The sequence below is a fragment of the Saimiri boliviensis genome, chromosome 13, assembly GCF_048565385.1.
Source record: "Saimiri boliviensis isolate mSaiBol1 chromosome 13, mSaiBol1.pri, whole genome shotgun sequence".
In the NCBI taxonomy this organism is placed as follows: domain Eukaryota; kingdom Metazoa; phylum Chordata; class Mammalia; order Primates; family Cebidae; genus Saimiri; species Saimiri boliviensis.
In genome coordinates this window covers 67,315,020-67,327,254 of record NC_133461.1, presented here as the reverse complement: position 1 = coordinate 67,327,254, position 12,235 = coordinate 67,315,020, and the positions used below count along the sequence as shown (strand labels likewise).

Below are 12,235 nucleotides of genomic sequence, written 5' to 3'. Positions count from 1 at the left end.
TTGCAATGGACATGATCTCATTTTTTATGGCTGCATAGTATTCCATGGTGTATATGTACCACACTTTCTTTATTCAGTCTATCACTGATAGGCATTTGGGTTGGTTCCAAGTCTTCGCTATTGTAAATAGTGCTGCAATAAACATATGTGTGCATGTGTCTTTATAGTAGAATGATACATGTTCCATTGGGTATATCCCCAGTAATAAGATTGCTGAGTCAAATGGTATTTCTGGTTCTAGACCTTTGAGGAATCTCCACAGTGTCTTCTACAATGGTTGAACTAATTTACATAACCACTAAAAGTATAAAAGCATTCCTGTTTCTCCACAGCCTCGCCAACATCTCTTGTTTCCTGACTTCTTAATCATTGCCATTCTGACTGGTGTAAGATGGTATCTCATTGTGGTTTTGATTTGCATTTCTCTAATGATCAGTGATGATGAGTTTTTTTTTCATATTTTTTAGCCACATAAATGTCTCTTTTTCTACAAGGAACTTAAGAAAAAAACAACCCCATCAAAAAGTGGGCATAGCATATGAAATGCAATTATTTTTGACTGTACAAAACACTGTACAGCATAAATATATTTAAAATAAAATGCTTTACATTATTATTCTTTCAATCAAGCTTCATTAAGCCCAATCAAAATATACCATATAATTTCTAAACAGAGTTCATCATCACTTCATTGACCTTTAGGAAAACTATGAAAATAGAAAAAAAACAAAAACCTTGCTTCTTATTGTTTCCTAAGCATTTCTTATTCTTTAAACATACTAAGTCCCTAACATATACAAGACCTATGCCAAATATCAAACAGGCAGCCCAATGACTCCATCTCACTTCCAAGTGTGTTTTGCTTGATCCATGCAGTATTTTAAAATCAGATACTTTCACAAAAGCTGTTTTATGGCTTTCTTCAAAAAAAAAAAATATATATATATATATACACACACATATACATATATACATATATACATATACATATATATATACACCCATAAATATATATATAAAACTCAAAATCTAAGCACCAGCAGGCTTGCATCCCTGTATGGCAACAACAAGCTGGGGCTGGATAGTGCTGTCCCATCAAATGAGCATGCACCTCCTGGCACTTCTCCCTGCTCTTCACTTCCAACTTCCCTCCACATCCAGGCTGCTTCATTCATTTCAGCTATTCCCATATGACATGAGTTCATCTGAGTTTGCAACCCTCTTCCATGACTGATAAATTCTGTATCTTTAACTTATACAACTCAGGATCATGCAGTCCTAATGTCTAACATCTCCAAATCAAACATTTTCGAAATAGACTAAAAAAAAAAATCACCTAAAAGCTAGTTATAAAGTTTACAGGAACAACTTATTTAGTGTTGACTTGCTGTATCTTAAGGTAGGCTCCACATTGCATCTTATGGGTGGTTTACAAACCTGCCTATTCAGTACCTTGCAAAGTCGACAAATTCATTAGGATATTCCTAACAAAACTGGTCTCATTTTCACCAACCCCAAAACATACTTTATTATTTAGCTATGGAAACTAACAAAAAAAAACAGACTGAAAGGTAATGTATGAAATAAGGCTGCTATCATTCACTCAAGCAGAATGATATGCTAATACATCTCCAAATCTCAAACAATACTTCATTATAAAACCAAAGGTTAATGAAAGAATCTGACTCCACAATATTTGCTGAAGGATATCTGAATGAACAGGGAGGTAAACCTAACAATTCTCTCTCAGGCACTTTAGTTCTGAGGGTCATTTTGGCTTTTAAAGAATACAACTGAACCTTGAACAACAGGGATTTAAACTGTGTGGGACCAATTACATGCAGACTGTCTTGCTCCTGGGCTACCCCTGAGACAGCAAAACCAATCTCTCCTCTTCCTCCTCCTCCTCCTCAGCCCACTCAAACGTGAAGACCATGATGAGGATGAAGAGCCTTCTGATGATCTACTTCCACTTAAAGAACAGTAAATATATTTTCTCTTCCTTATGATTATCTTAACAATATTTCCTTTTCTCTAGCGTACTTTATTGTAAGAATACAGTATAAAACATATTCCATATAACACATGTATTAACTGACTGTTTATATTATTGGTAAGACTTCCAGTCAACAGTAAGTTAGTGGCTTACACCTATAATCCCAGCACTTTGGGAGGCTGAGGCAGAAGTATCACTTGAGCCCAGGGGTTTGAGACCAGCCTGGGCAACACAGCAAGACGCAGTCTCTATTTAAAAAAATTAAAAATTAGCAGGACATGGTGGCATGCGCCTACACAACTACTAAAGAGGCTGAGGTGGGAGGATATTTGCTTGAGTCCAGGAGGTTGAAGCTGCAGTAAGCTACGATTGTGCCACTGCACACCAGCATGGGTAACAGCATAAGACCCTGTCTCAATAAAACAAAAACAGTAGGCTATTAGTAAAGTTTTGGGGGAGTCAAAAGTTGTATGTAGATGTTAGACTGCACAGGGGATTAGCATCCCAACCCTGGGGTGGTTCAAGGGTCAGATGTATTTCTTCCTCTGATTTACCTATCCATTAATTACATATTACTGTCAATCTACAACATACAAGCATTTGGGAGGATAAAAAGAAATAACACAGGGACTATCTTTCATGAGTTTTACGCAGTAGATTAGATAGACAGAGCAAAAAATACAGTCTCTGTACTTTATGTCTGTAATAGCCACCTGGGAGCTTCCTAGTTCTTGGTGGAAAATGAGACAGAAGAAGACCAGAGCAGATTCCTGGCTTCTTTGGCTGTAAGAGAAACTCTAGTTGCAAAGTTGCATCATGAAATAACAATTCAGTTGCATGTTTGGCCAGAAAAGCTGTATTTCAATGGATATAAAACAGCTTTTCATAGGAAGAATCACAATGTCTTTAAACACTTTCCCATGATTAAAAATTTAGATAATTGTCATTTCTTCAAAAAACATCCTAATGCATAAATCTTTGCTATCTCTCTCTGTCTCTCTCTCTCTCACATACACACACACACACACACACACACACACACACACACACGACAGATTCACAAGATTGAAATTCCTGGGTCAAAGGCTATAAAATCTTTCAAATTAAACATGTTAACAGCTATTACTAACATTCTTTAACCTTTCCAGTATATCTTATTGTTCTGCAAGAAGAATGTGTCCACTGAAAAAAAATAAGTTCACATTACAAAAGTCATAGAAATTAAAAACAAAAACTTTACTAAGGTCAAAGTTCTTAAAAACAAAGCTTTATAATGAATACTTGAAAGTAGCTTTTACCATTTTAGAAAAAAAAATTTTTTTAAGGATTTTATTTCAACTGCCAGCTGACACACTTTAAGAGTCAATATCATATGTTCCGTCTCACCACACCAGGACATTAATTTCTATCCTGCTTTTGGGGGCAGAAGTACAAACAGTGGCATAGGTACATTAGTCGGAGAATGAATAAAAGTAGCAAAAGCTTAAATCTGTGGTTGTCTCTGCTGCCAACTGTTCTCCACACAAGTAAACATCTCTTTTTTATAACCAAGTATGATCATTTTTAAAGTATTTATAACCATTCAGATGTCCTTCTCAAAGCAGAGAAACTTCCCAAAGAGCTCTTTTTATAGCAGTACACATCTGTCCTGGTTATAAACCTTAGAATGTTACTGTTCCCAGTTCCCTCCAAAACATTTTCCCTTAAATTTCACTTTAACACTCCTTACCTTCAGACGCACAGAATGTGTTCTATGGGTCCAATTAATGTTACCATGGACAGAAAATCAACTTAGCACCTCTTGCCTTACAGTAAGGATGCATTTCAACTTCAACATAAATTCTTCATTAACACCTTATAGTTAATTTATTTTACCTACACAATAATTGTGACACAACATTACTGACCTTCAACATCATTCCAGCTTGCTCATAAGCTCTGCAAAGAGAATAAAATTTCTCTGATGAGATCTTAATGAAATAAGGGGTAGGAGAAACTTTCTGTTGAGGAACTAACTACTGGTAAGTGACTTCGATTCAAATGGACTCATGAACAACATATCACTTCAAACTTGTGCTACCACACAATACAATTTCTTATTATTTTTATTTTCATGGGGAATAATGGCTTAGAACATCAGACATTTGAGTTAAAGAGATTTTATTTTGCAGATGCAAAATTAAGTAAGGTTCAGTAAAGTTAAATGACTTTCCATCTAACAAACCTAAATCTACGGGGTTTTTTTTGTTTGTTTTTTGAGATGGAGTCTTGCTCTGTTGCCCAGGCTGGAGTGCAGTGGCATGATGTCAGCTCACTGCAAACTCCACCTCCCAGATTCAAGTGATTCTCCTGTTTCAGCCTCCTCAGTAGCTGATATTATAGGCACGTGCCACCACATCCGGCTATTTTTTATATTTTTAGTAGAGACAGGTTTCACCAAGTTGGCAAGGCTAGTCTCGAACTTCTGACCTCAAATGATCCACCCACCTCAGCCCACAAGTAACTACTCTCTGCAAAGCAGGAGAAAGCTTCCTGCTTCATTTTCATAGGCACTACTAGCTATCAAACAGAGGAAAAAAGAGATTCTAACTTATTTTTTCATGGACTAGTAAACAAAATGCTCCTAATAAAATATTATGCCAAATTTAATTTAAACTCCTTACATTTTAGAGTTAAGAGTGATTTAGTTTTTAAGGTTTACGTAAAAACTGAAGCAAAGAGAAAGTATTATTATTTAAATCAATACAAAATTTATAATTTGGGAAAAATTTACCAACCTACAGAAAAACAGCAACATTTAAAATATAATTTTCAAATACATGAAAATATGAAGAATACTTACTTGGCAGCATGAAAAAGACTGAACAGAAGTAACGAAGTCAAAGTTAAGGAAAAAAGAAAAATTCAATAGTTTCTAGAGATCTACTATTTAAAGACAGTTAACTAAATCACTGACCTAGGTGGTTCCAAACGACAAATCCTACAACCAGGTAAAGAAGAAATAATTCAGTGCCCGTTGATATAGTTTAAAACTAAATAATTCCCCAAAACACTGACTTAACACTGCAAAAACTATTTCTATAATGCAATTCACTGAAGTGCAAAGTTATTATGACTACACTTTGCAAGTGAAAGAAATATTTTCTATTGGTAAGTCTTCAGCACATCTATAGATTTCTCTTACTTCATCACAAGTAAAACCATCATCACGTAAAACCACAAACAACAGAAACTAAGTTCTCAAATGTAGCTCTGCGAACCAGTGTGGATCTTATGATCAAACTTCACATAAACACTCCTTCAGTTTAAAAATAAACAATTTTTCTAATCATTTTCTAATTTAAAAACATTTTACTTCACAGGTAGTAAAGGAAATTTATAGCAAGAGAAAACAGCTTGTCAAAATGATCTAAATGTTTAATTTCTTTTTAAAGGTTGAAAAAGATACGCCCTATTATTTTCATGGGCAACAGCTTCCCTCAGGCAGGCATCTTTTGCTTGCTCAAACTGTTTGGCATTTTTAAAAGCAACAGCTGAAAAGGAAAAAAAAAAAAACAATTGACTCTCCATTTCCATCACTGAAAACCTCCAATGAATCATTACTGAAATCTGCATTTTATATGAAGTATCACAAACACACTTATTTCAAATACTTAGGAAGTTTCCAAAAACTATAAAACACTACTTTTTTCTAAAGCAATTGCCTTAAAACTTTTCCAATTATCAGTAACTTAGGAGTATTTTTAAGTTTTTCTTTTTTAATTGTTGACTACTGGCAACAAATCAGTTACTTCAATTCAAAATCAGTAAGTCTTTCTAACTCCAACACTCCCTAACACTCTCCAGTGACAGGTAGATTCTTTAGTCACAAAAGACAGCACCTTACTTCACTACTTTTACATTTAATAATAAAACAGAACTTTAGGTGTAGGTCATTCAATTATGTAGAAAATGAAGGACAATAAGCACATTAAATAGTTTTTTATAATAATCCTTCCTTTGGCATAATCTTTAAATGTCTAACAATGCATTTTTTAAAAAATCTTTTATATTGTTTACTGTCTATAAAAAAAACTCACTGTTTAAACAGCTAAAGTATACTCTGAGCTGTTTTAAAAGTGTAATCATCAAAGCAAAACAGAATGCTTGTAAAATATAATCTTAAAATTTTGGAAAACTTTTCAAGGGTTGCTTACAAAGAAGCAAAAAGCATAATGCTTTAAGAAAAGTGTTATTTGGGGGTGGGGAGTTGGGGAGAGATAGCATGGGGAGAAATGCCAGATATAGGTGATGGGGAGGAAGGCAGCAAGTCACACTGCCACGTGTGTACCTATGCAACAATCTTGCATGTTCTTCACATATACCCTAAAACCTAAAATGCAATAAAATAAAATAAAAAATAGAAAAAAAAAGAAAAGAAAAGTGTTATTTGTTAAAAACACTTTTAAAATTCTCTTTAATAAAATGTGATAACCAAATACTGAACTATTCTCCTCCTTGCTTTTCTATCTGGTGCTTTTTAAAAAATTTATTCTGGTTAAATAGATTTTCCATAAGCCCTTAAAGAAATCATCACAGATATACTGAAAGCTATCATTCTATAATTTAGAATGCTAAATTTTTAGTAAATTTCCTTTCTGTTGCATATTTTAGGTTGTTTATATCTTACATACAGATAAAATGATTAAAACACATATATAAACACTTCATGAACAATGAACAGACACACTCAAAGTGAGGTTCATAAAAGATAAAAATACCAAGCAAACATGATCTGCAGATCTCCTTAAGATGAGGATAAATTAACAAGAAAATTTCACAAACTCTTTATTCAACAGAAAGTATTATAGAGAAATATGGCAAAACTCGTGGATACAGTATACAAATAACTGGAGTTGAAAAATATATAAGCAATGCTAAAAACCCACTGCTGTATATCACCAACCTCACCCCATCCCTGCTGTCATAAACAGCAGGTACCAAGATCTCTGACTCAGCTCTCAACACATCTGAAAATAACAAGAGGTAAAACACTCAAGAGCTTGCACAGTTGTTCTGTTTGTTTTTTTAACTATTAAAGCCTGGTAGAAAGCACATGAGTAAGTATTACAGTGAAATGAAGTTATCAGACTATTTTAAGATTACATACTGGAGCAACCGGACTATAGTCAAAAATACCTGCTTTTCCATATTCAGAAGCGGCACTGTCATAATCTGGCTTCCATTTCAAAAAACCAGTTTTCAGGCTAGAATGAAAAAAAACAGTTAACAGAAGTTACCAACCACATTTATAAGTCAGATCCCTGCTTGTAATAACCTTCTAGGTTAAAAAACAAAAAAACAAAAAAACAAAAAAAAACAAAACAGAGAAAAAAAGGAGGAGCCATCAGACACAAACTCTTTGTGTCACCCTCCTCCATCCAAACTTACGCCTAACAAATACAACCTCACCTCTTTCTCTCCCACTGTCACAGTATGTGGTTTTCCTCCTAGAGGTTCTCAATTCATGGTCCCCGGACCAGCAGCATCAGCACTGCCTGGGAACTTACTAAAAATGTAAATTACTGACCCCATCCCAAGCCTACAGAACCTCTGAGGTTTAACAAGCCCAAAGGCACATTAAAGCTTAAGAACCTCTGAACCACAGTAATGACAGCAGAGGGGGATTCATGAAACTGAAGCGTGATGAGAGGCTAGAGACATAAGTGGAGGTGTCATAAGCAAACATCAAGAGCATAGATGAGATGCCCTAGTGAGAATGCAGAGAGAGAACAGAAAGACTAAGGAATACAATCACTCAGTGGAATGACAGAGGGAGTAGGTACAAAAGTCAAGAGAAACTGCTTTCCAGGATCACTACTGGCTTCTTGGACGCCAAACCAAAGGGCAGTTTTTTGAATCCTTATCTTAATTGCCTTTTCCTCAATATTTTATTTCTTTTTCTTACTTTAAAATAATTTCAGATTTGGTTTAAACTAATTCAGTAACTGTCAAATTTGAGTGTGTGTAAGAATTGCCCAAACCATCTTAAATTCTAAATTTCATTCAATTAGTGAAGGTCTGCTTGGATAGAATGCTGCTTGCTTCAAATGAATCAGGGGAGTACCTTAAGTGAAAGACAGGGAATCCGAATTATTCCTCAGAAGTATAGCCTTCTTTTTGTGACAGCCATGTGAACTGCCAAAAGTAGTAGCCTGTTTTTGTTTTTTTTTTTTTTCTTGTGATAGGGTCTCGCCTGGTTGCCCAGGCTGGAATGCAGTGGTGTGATCTCGGCTCACTGCAACCTCCGCTTCTCGGGTTCAAGTGATTCTCGTGCCTCAGCCTCCTGAGTGGCTGGGATTACAGGTTGTGCCACCACACTCAGCTAATTTTTATATTTTTAGTAAAGAAGACATTTCACTATGTTGGCCAGGCTGGTCTCGAACTCCTGGCCTCAAGTGATGCACCTGCCTAGGCCTCCCAAAGTGCTAGATTATTGGCATGAGTTACTCACTGTGCCCAACCAGCCATAGGTTTTAAGTAACACTTTTTGCCAATTAAATTTATTTAACATACTTAGCATCTAAAACTTCTTTGTGTATATAGTGTTACAAGATTCAAATTAGTACAAGCAATTTTTCAAGCTTACCAAGAATTTCACTGCTCAGAAAAATAATATCCTTGAATTGTGGTGTGTCTACTCTAATTCAGAAAATTGAGGAAATATGCAAAATTCTAACCCTCCATTCCTACCCCAAAACAAACACTACATTCTTTATATTAACATAATTTTTTAAATCCCAGTAAAACCAGATACAATCATTCAGTCACCTGATGTGCTATACACGGAAAGACCCAGAGAGTTTAAAACTAGGCAAAACCATCCCGGTCACATGAACACCACTATTGAGGAAGAAAGACGTACAGCTAATTTAGGTTTAGTAGCTATACCTGTTAGTCCTTTTCACTCTTTTTCTCCAAAGGATCAATAAGGAAACTGACCAGATTCCACAGAAAAAAAGTAAACAGCAACATGACCATCTGTGTAGGGGGATCAATTTCCAAAATTACTCAGCAATACTGAACTACATCATCACTAGAAAACAGAGAAAAATCAAGTATCTCCTAAGCTCCTGGCCCATTTTGCCTGCCACCCACTCAGTAACTGTCTAGCAGCATTTCAAACTAACACTTCAAGCCTGAACCCCACACCTCCCCACCCCACCTCCCTGCCCCAGACCTACCCACCAATCATGTCCATTAACCTATATCCCCTATCTTGGCTGAAGACCTCTCCCACTCCATCTCTCAAGTTAGAAACCTGAGTTAAGCCTTTATCTCTATACGCAGGCAGGTTATTAAAGCATGTCAACCCTATTGACAAATGTCACCCAATCCTACCTCTGCACTGTTACTTGAATTCAGGCCATTACCAACTCTTCCCTGAAGTCAATAACCCCCTAACATGTCTGGCACCACCTTCATGGGAGAGTCACCTTTCCTTCTTTTCCATTCCTCACACCCTGAGGATATTACCTTTTCCCTGCTTCATATCTCCACCATACCATAATGAAAACTTCTATTCTAGCACTGAACATCTTATTTTTACTCCTCTGTTCACTTGTCTGCCTGCCTGTGAATTCTAAACTCCTGAAGGCACCGCTTTTGGTTACTCCAGTATCCTCAGTGGCTGGTACAGGTACACAGTGACAACTTTGTAAATGTACTGAATATGTCAAAATTCTCCCTCCAACCCTCTCCCCACAGTCCATTCTCTACATTGCTGCCACATTTTTCTTTTCTTTCTTTCTTTTTTCTTTTTTTTTTTTTTTGTAATGCAGTCTCCCTCTGTCTCCCAGGTTGGAGTGCAGTGGCGCGATCTCCACTCACTGCAACTTCTGCCTCCTGGGTTCAAGTGATTTTCCTGCTTCAGCCTCCGGAGCAGCTGGGATTACAGGCGCACGCCACTACGCCAGGCTAATTTTTGTATTTTTACTACAGACAGGGTTCCACCATGTTGGCCAGGCTGGTCTCGAACACCTGACCTCAAGTGATCCACCCACCTCGGCCTCCCAAAGTGCTGGGATTAAAGGCAAGAGCCACCACACCTAGTCTGCTGTCACATTTCTTTCACCAAAAACAAATCTAGCCAGATCCACTGGTTAGATGCCTACAAGAGCCATCTGAGAAGCTGACCCTTCACACTTTGGCCCCAACTCTTCTTCACGCCAGTTTTTCCCGTCACTGGGACTACACTACAATCACTGTTCCCAGAGCACTTTCCAGGCCCGTGTATGATGCATACTACAGATTGTGTACAGAAGCTCGTTCACAGGATTTTCCCTGTCTAAAACATTCTGTATTTTTCAGGCCCTGCTCACAAATAATCTCTTCCTTAAATTTTCTCAGGCAGAATAAACGTCTCCCTCTATGTTACCTATGCACAGTTCATGCAGCTTTTTTGTGGTCCCTATTCCACACACTATTTATTCTTACTACAATTTTTACAATTTCCACAACAGATTGTTGTGGAAACCTCCTGCACCAGGACAGCCCCAGTACCTTACACACTGACTGCCTCGAGTCATGTGATAGAAGGGGCTTGAGTTTTTCCACTGTTTGAAAACTGGCTCTGCCATCTTTCACCTGCGCAACCTGGGGCAAGTCGTTATGAGACTTCTATGAGCTTCATTTCTTCTTACGAAAAATGAGAATCTCTATTTGGGCAGTAACTGTGAAGATCTTAGCTTATGAAATTACGTATGTGAAGTACCCACCACAGAACACAGCACCAACTTTTGATTAACCCTGTTAGATAAAAATGAGCTGGAGTAATAAAACGGTGGGGGGTGGGTGCAAAATAATGAATTAAGGACGATCAGTTCAGTCCCATGAACATTGGCTGGAACATACACATCGAAGGACGAGGGAAGCACAGTCGTGGCCCACTGGAACAGTAAAATGCCAGATGACAAAGGTCCACGGAGGAGATTTTGGGGTAAATCTATGGTCCTCTCCACACAAGGGGCTCTTCTAGGGCCGTGGTTCTCAACCGGGCGATGTTGTTCCCCAGAGGACATTTTTGGTTGCCACACATGGAGAAGAGGTGCGACCGGCACGTCGCAGGTAGAGGCAAGGGATGCTGCTAACGAGCTTCGGACACAGACAGTCCCCACCACAGGAAGCCTGCAGAAGCTTGGCGCCCAGGTAGAGAAGCCGTCTTTAGAGACCAGCCCCGCAGCGCCGCGCCGGGTCCCCGCCCACAGCGGCTGCGGGGAGCGGACTTCCGGCGGGGCGGACCCGCGGCGCTGCCCTAGGCGCTGGGGGCCTGACCCCGACCCCGACCCCGACCTCGGAAGCGCGACCCCGGGGACACCAAGCCCTGACAGCCCCGCAGGCGCCAGCGCGCCGGGCCCCCTCAGCCCGGTGCCCTCCCCCTCGCCCAGCCGGGTGCTAAGGCCGCACCAGGGAAAGACGGACTTGGCGTCCACACGCAGGCCCGCCCGGCGTCTCACTCACTATTTCTCTGCTTTGGCGAGGTGCTCCAGCCCTTCGTTTATCTTCTGAGCCGCCATCGCCACAGTCAGGTCTCTGACGTGGAGAAAGGGTGAGCCTGCCTCTTCCTCGGGCGCCGAGAAGCCACCCGAATAGGCGTGGGAACGCCGAGTAGGAAGCTGGTGCGGCGCAACGGCCGAGCGGCTACGGAGGGCCGGAGGGCTCACGCCGCTGCGGCGAAGCAGGGCTGGGAGCCGGCCGTTGCGCCCTGCCAAGAGACATCACGCAGGCGCGGGGCGTCCAGGCAGGCCCCGCCCAGGGCACCTGGCGCAGGCGCGGTGAGACACTGATGGGGCGTCTGCTTTCGCTCAGTATTTAGAGAGCACCTAATATGTCAGGCGCTGTTCCAGACACGAGAAAATCAGCAAAGATGCCCGCCCTCTTGAAGACTTGCACCAGGAGTTTTTCATTCATGTGAAACCACTGTGGATCTTCTTTGTAGGGTTAATTGGCATTATAACTTATTACATCTGAAGATTCTCTGTATCACAGCTAGAATGGTATTCATCTATCTCTCCATTCTACCTTTTGGGTATTAATCGTATGTCAGTCAAGAAACGAAACAGACTTGTAAGCCCTGATTACTGTCAAAAAATCCACTCCCGGCCCAAATAATCGCTCTAATATTTGAAGCCGTGATAAGTGCTCTAAATGGAAAGCTGAGGGACTTAAGGTCACATACAGTGGTCTGGTAGAAATAGTAAC

At 39.3% G+C, this 12,235-nt stretch overlaps 1 protein-coding gene across 2 annotated transcripts in view; it reads right to left on the bottom strand.

The window, feature by feature from the left end:
• NAPG (NSF attachment protein gamma) overlaps positions 1-11,725 on the bottom strand; it is a 30,125-nt gene extending 18,400 nt beyond the window's left edge. Inside the window, exons 1-5 of one of the 2 annotated variants that reach the window (XM_003924853.3) lie at positions 11,495-11,725; positions 7,175-7,242; positions 5,445-5,529; positions 4,839-4,856; positions 3,904-3,934 (exon numbers count right to left, since the gene is read on the bottom strand). In XM_003924853.3, coding sequence (XP_003924902.1) covers positions 3,904-3,934; positions 4,839-4,856; positions 5,445-5,529; positions 7,175-7,242; positions 11,495-11,550 — 258 coding nt within the window. In that variant the 5' untranslated portion in view covers positions 11,551-11,725. Of the gene's footprint in view, positions 1-3,903; positions 3,935-4,838; positions 4,857-5,444; positions 5,530-7,174; positions 7,243-8,926; positions 9,038-11,494 lie in introns of those variants that run through there. The other variant, XM_074383779.1, reaches the window with a different exon arrangement.
• Between the last annotated feature and the right edge of the window lie 510 nt (positions 11,726-12,235).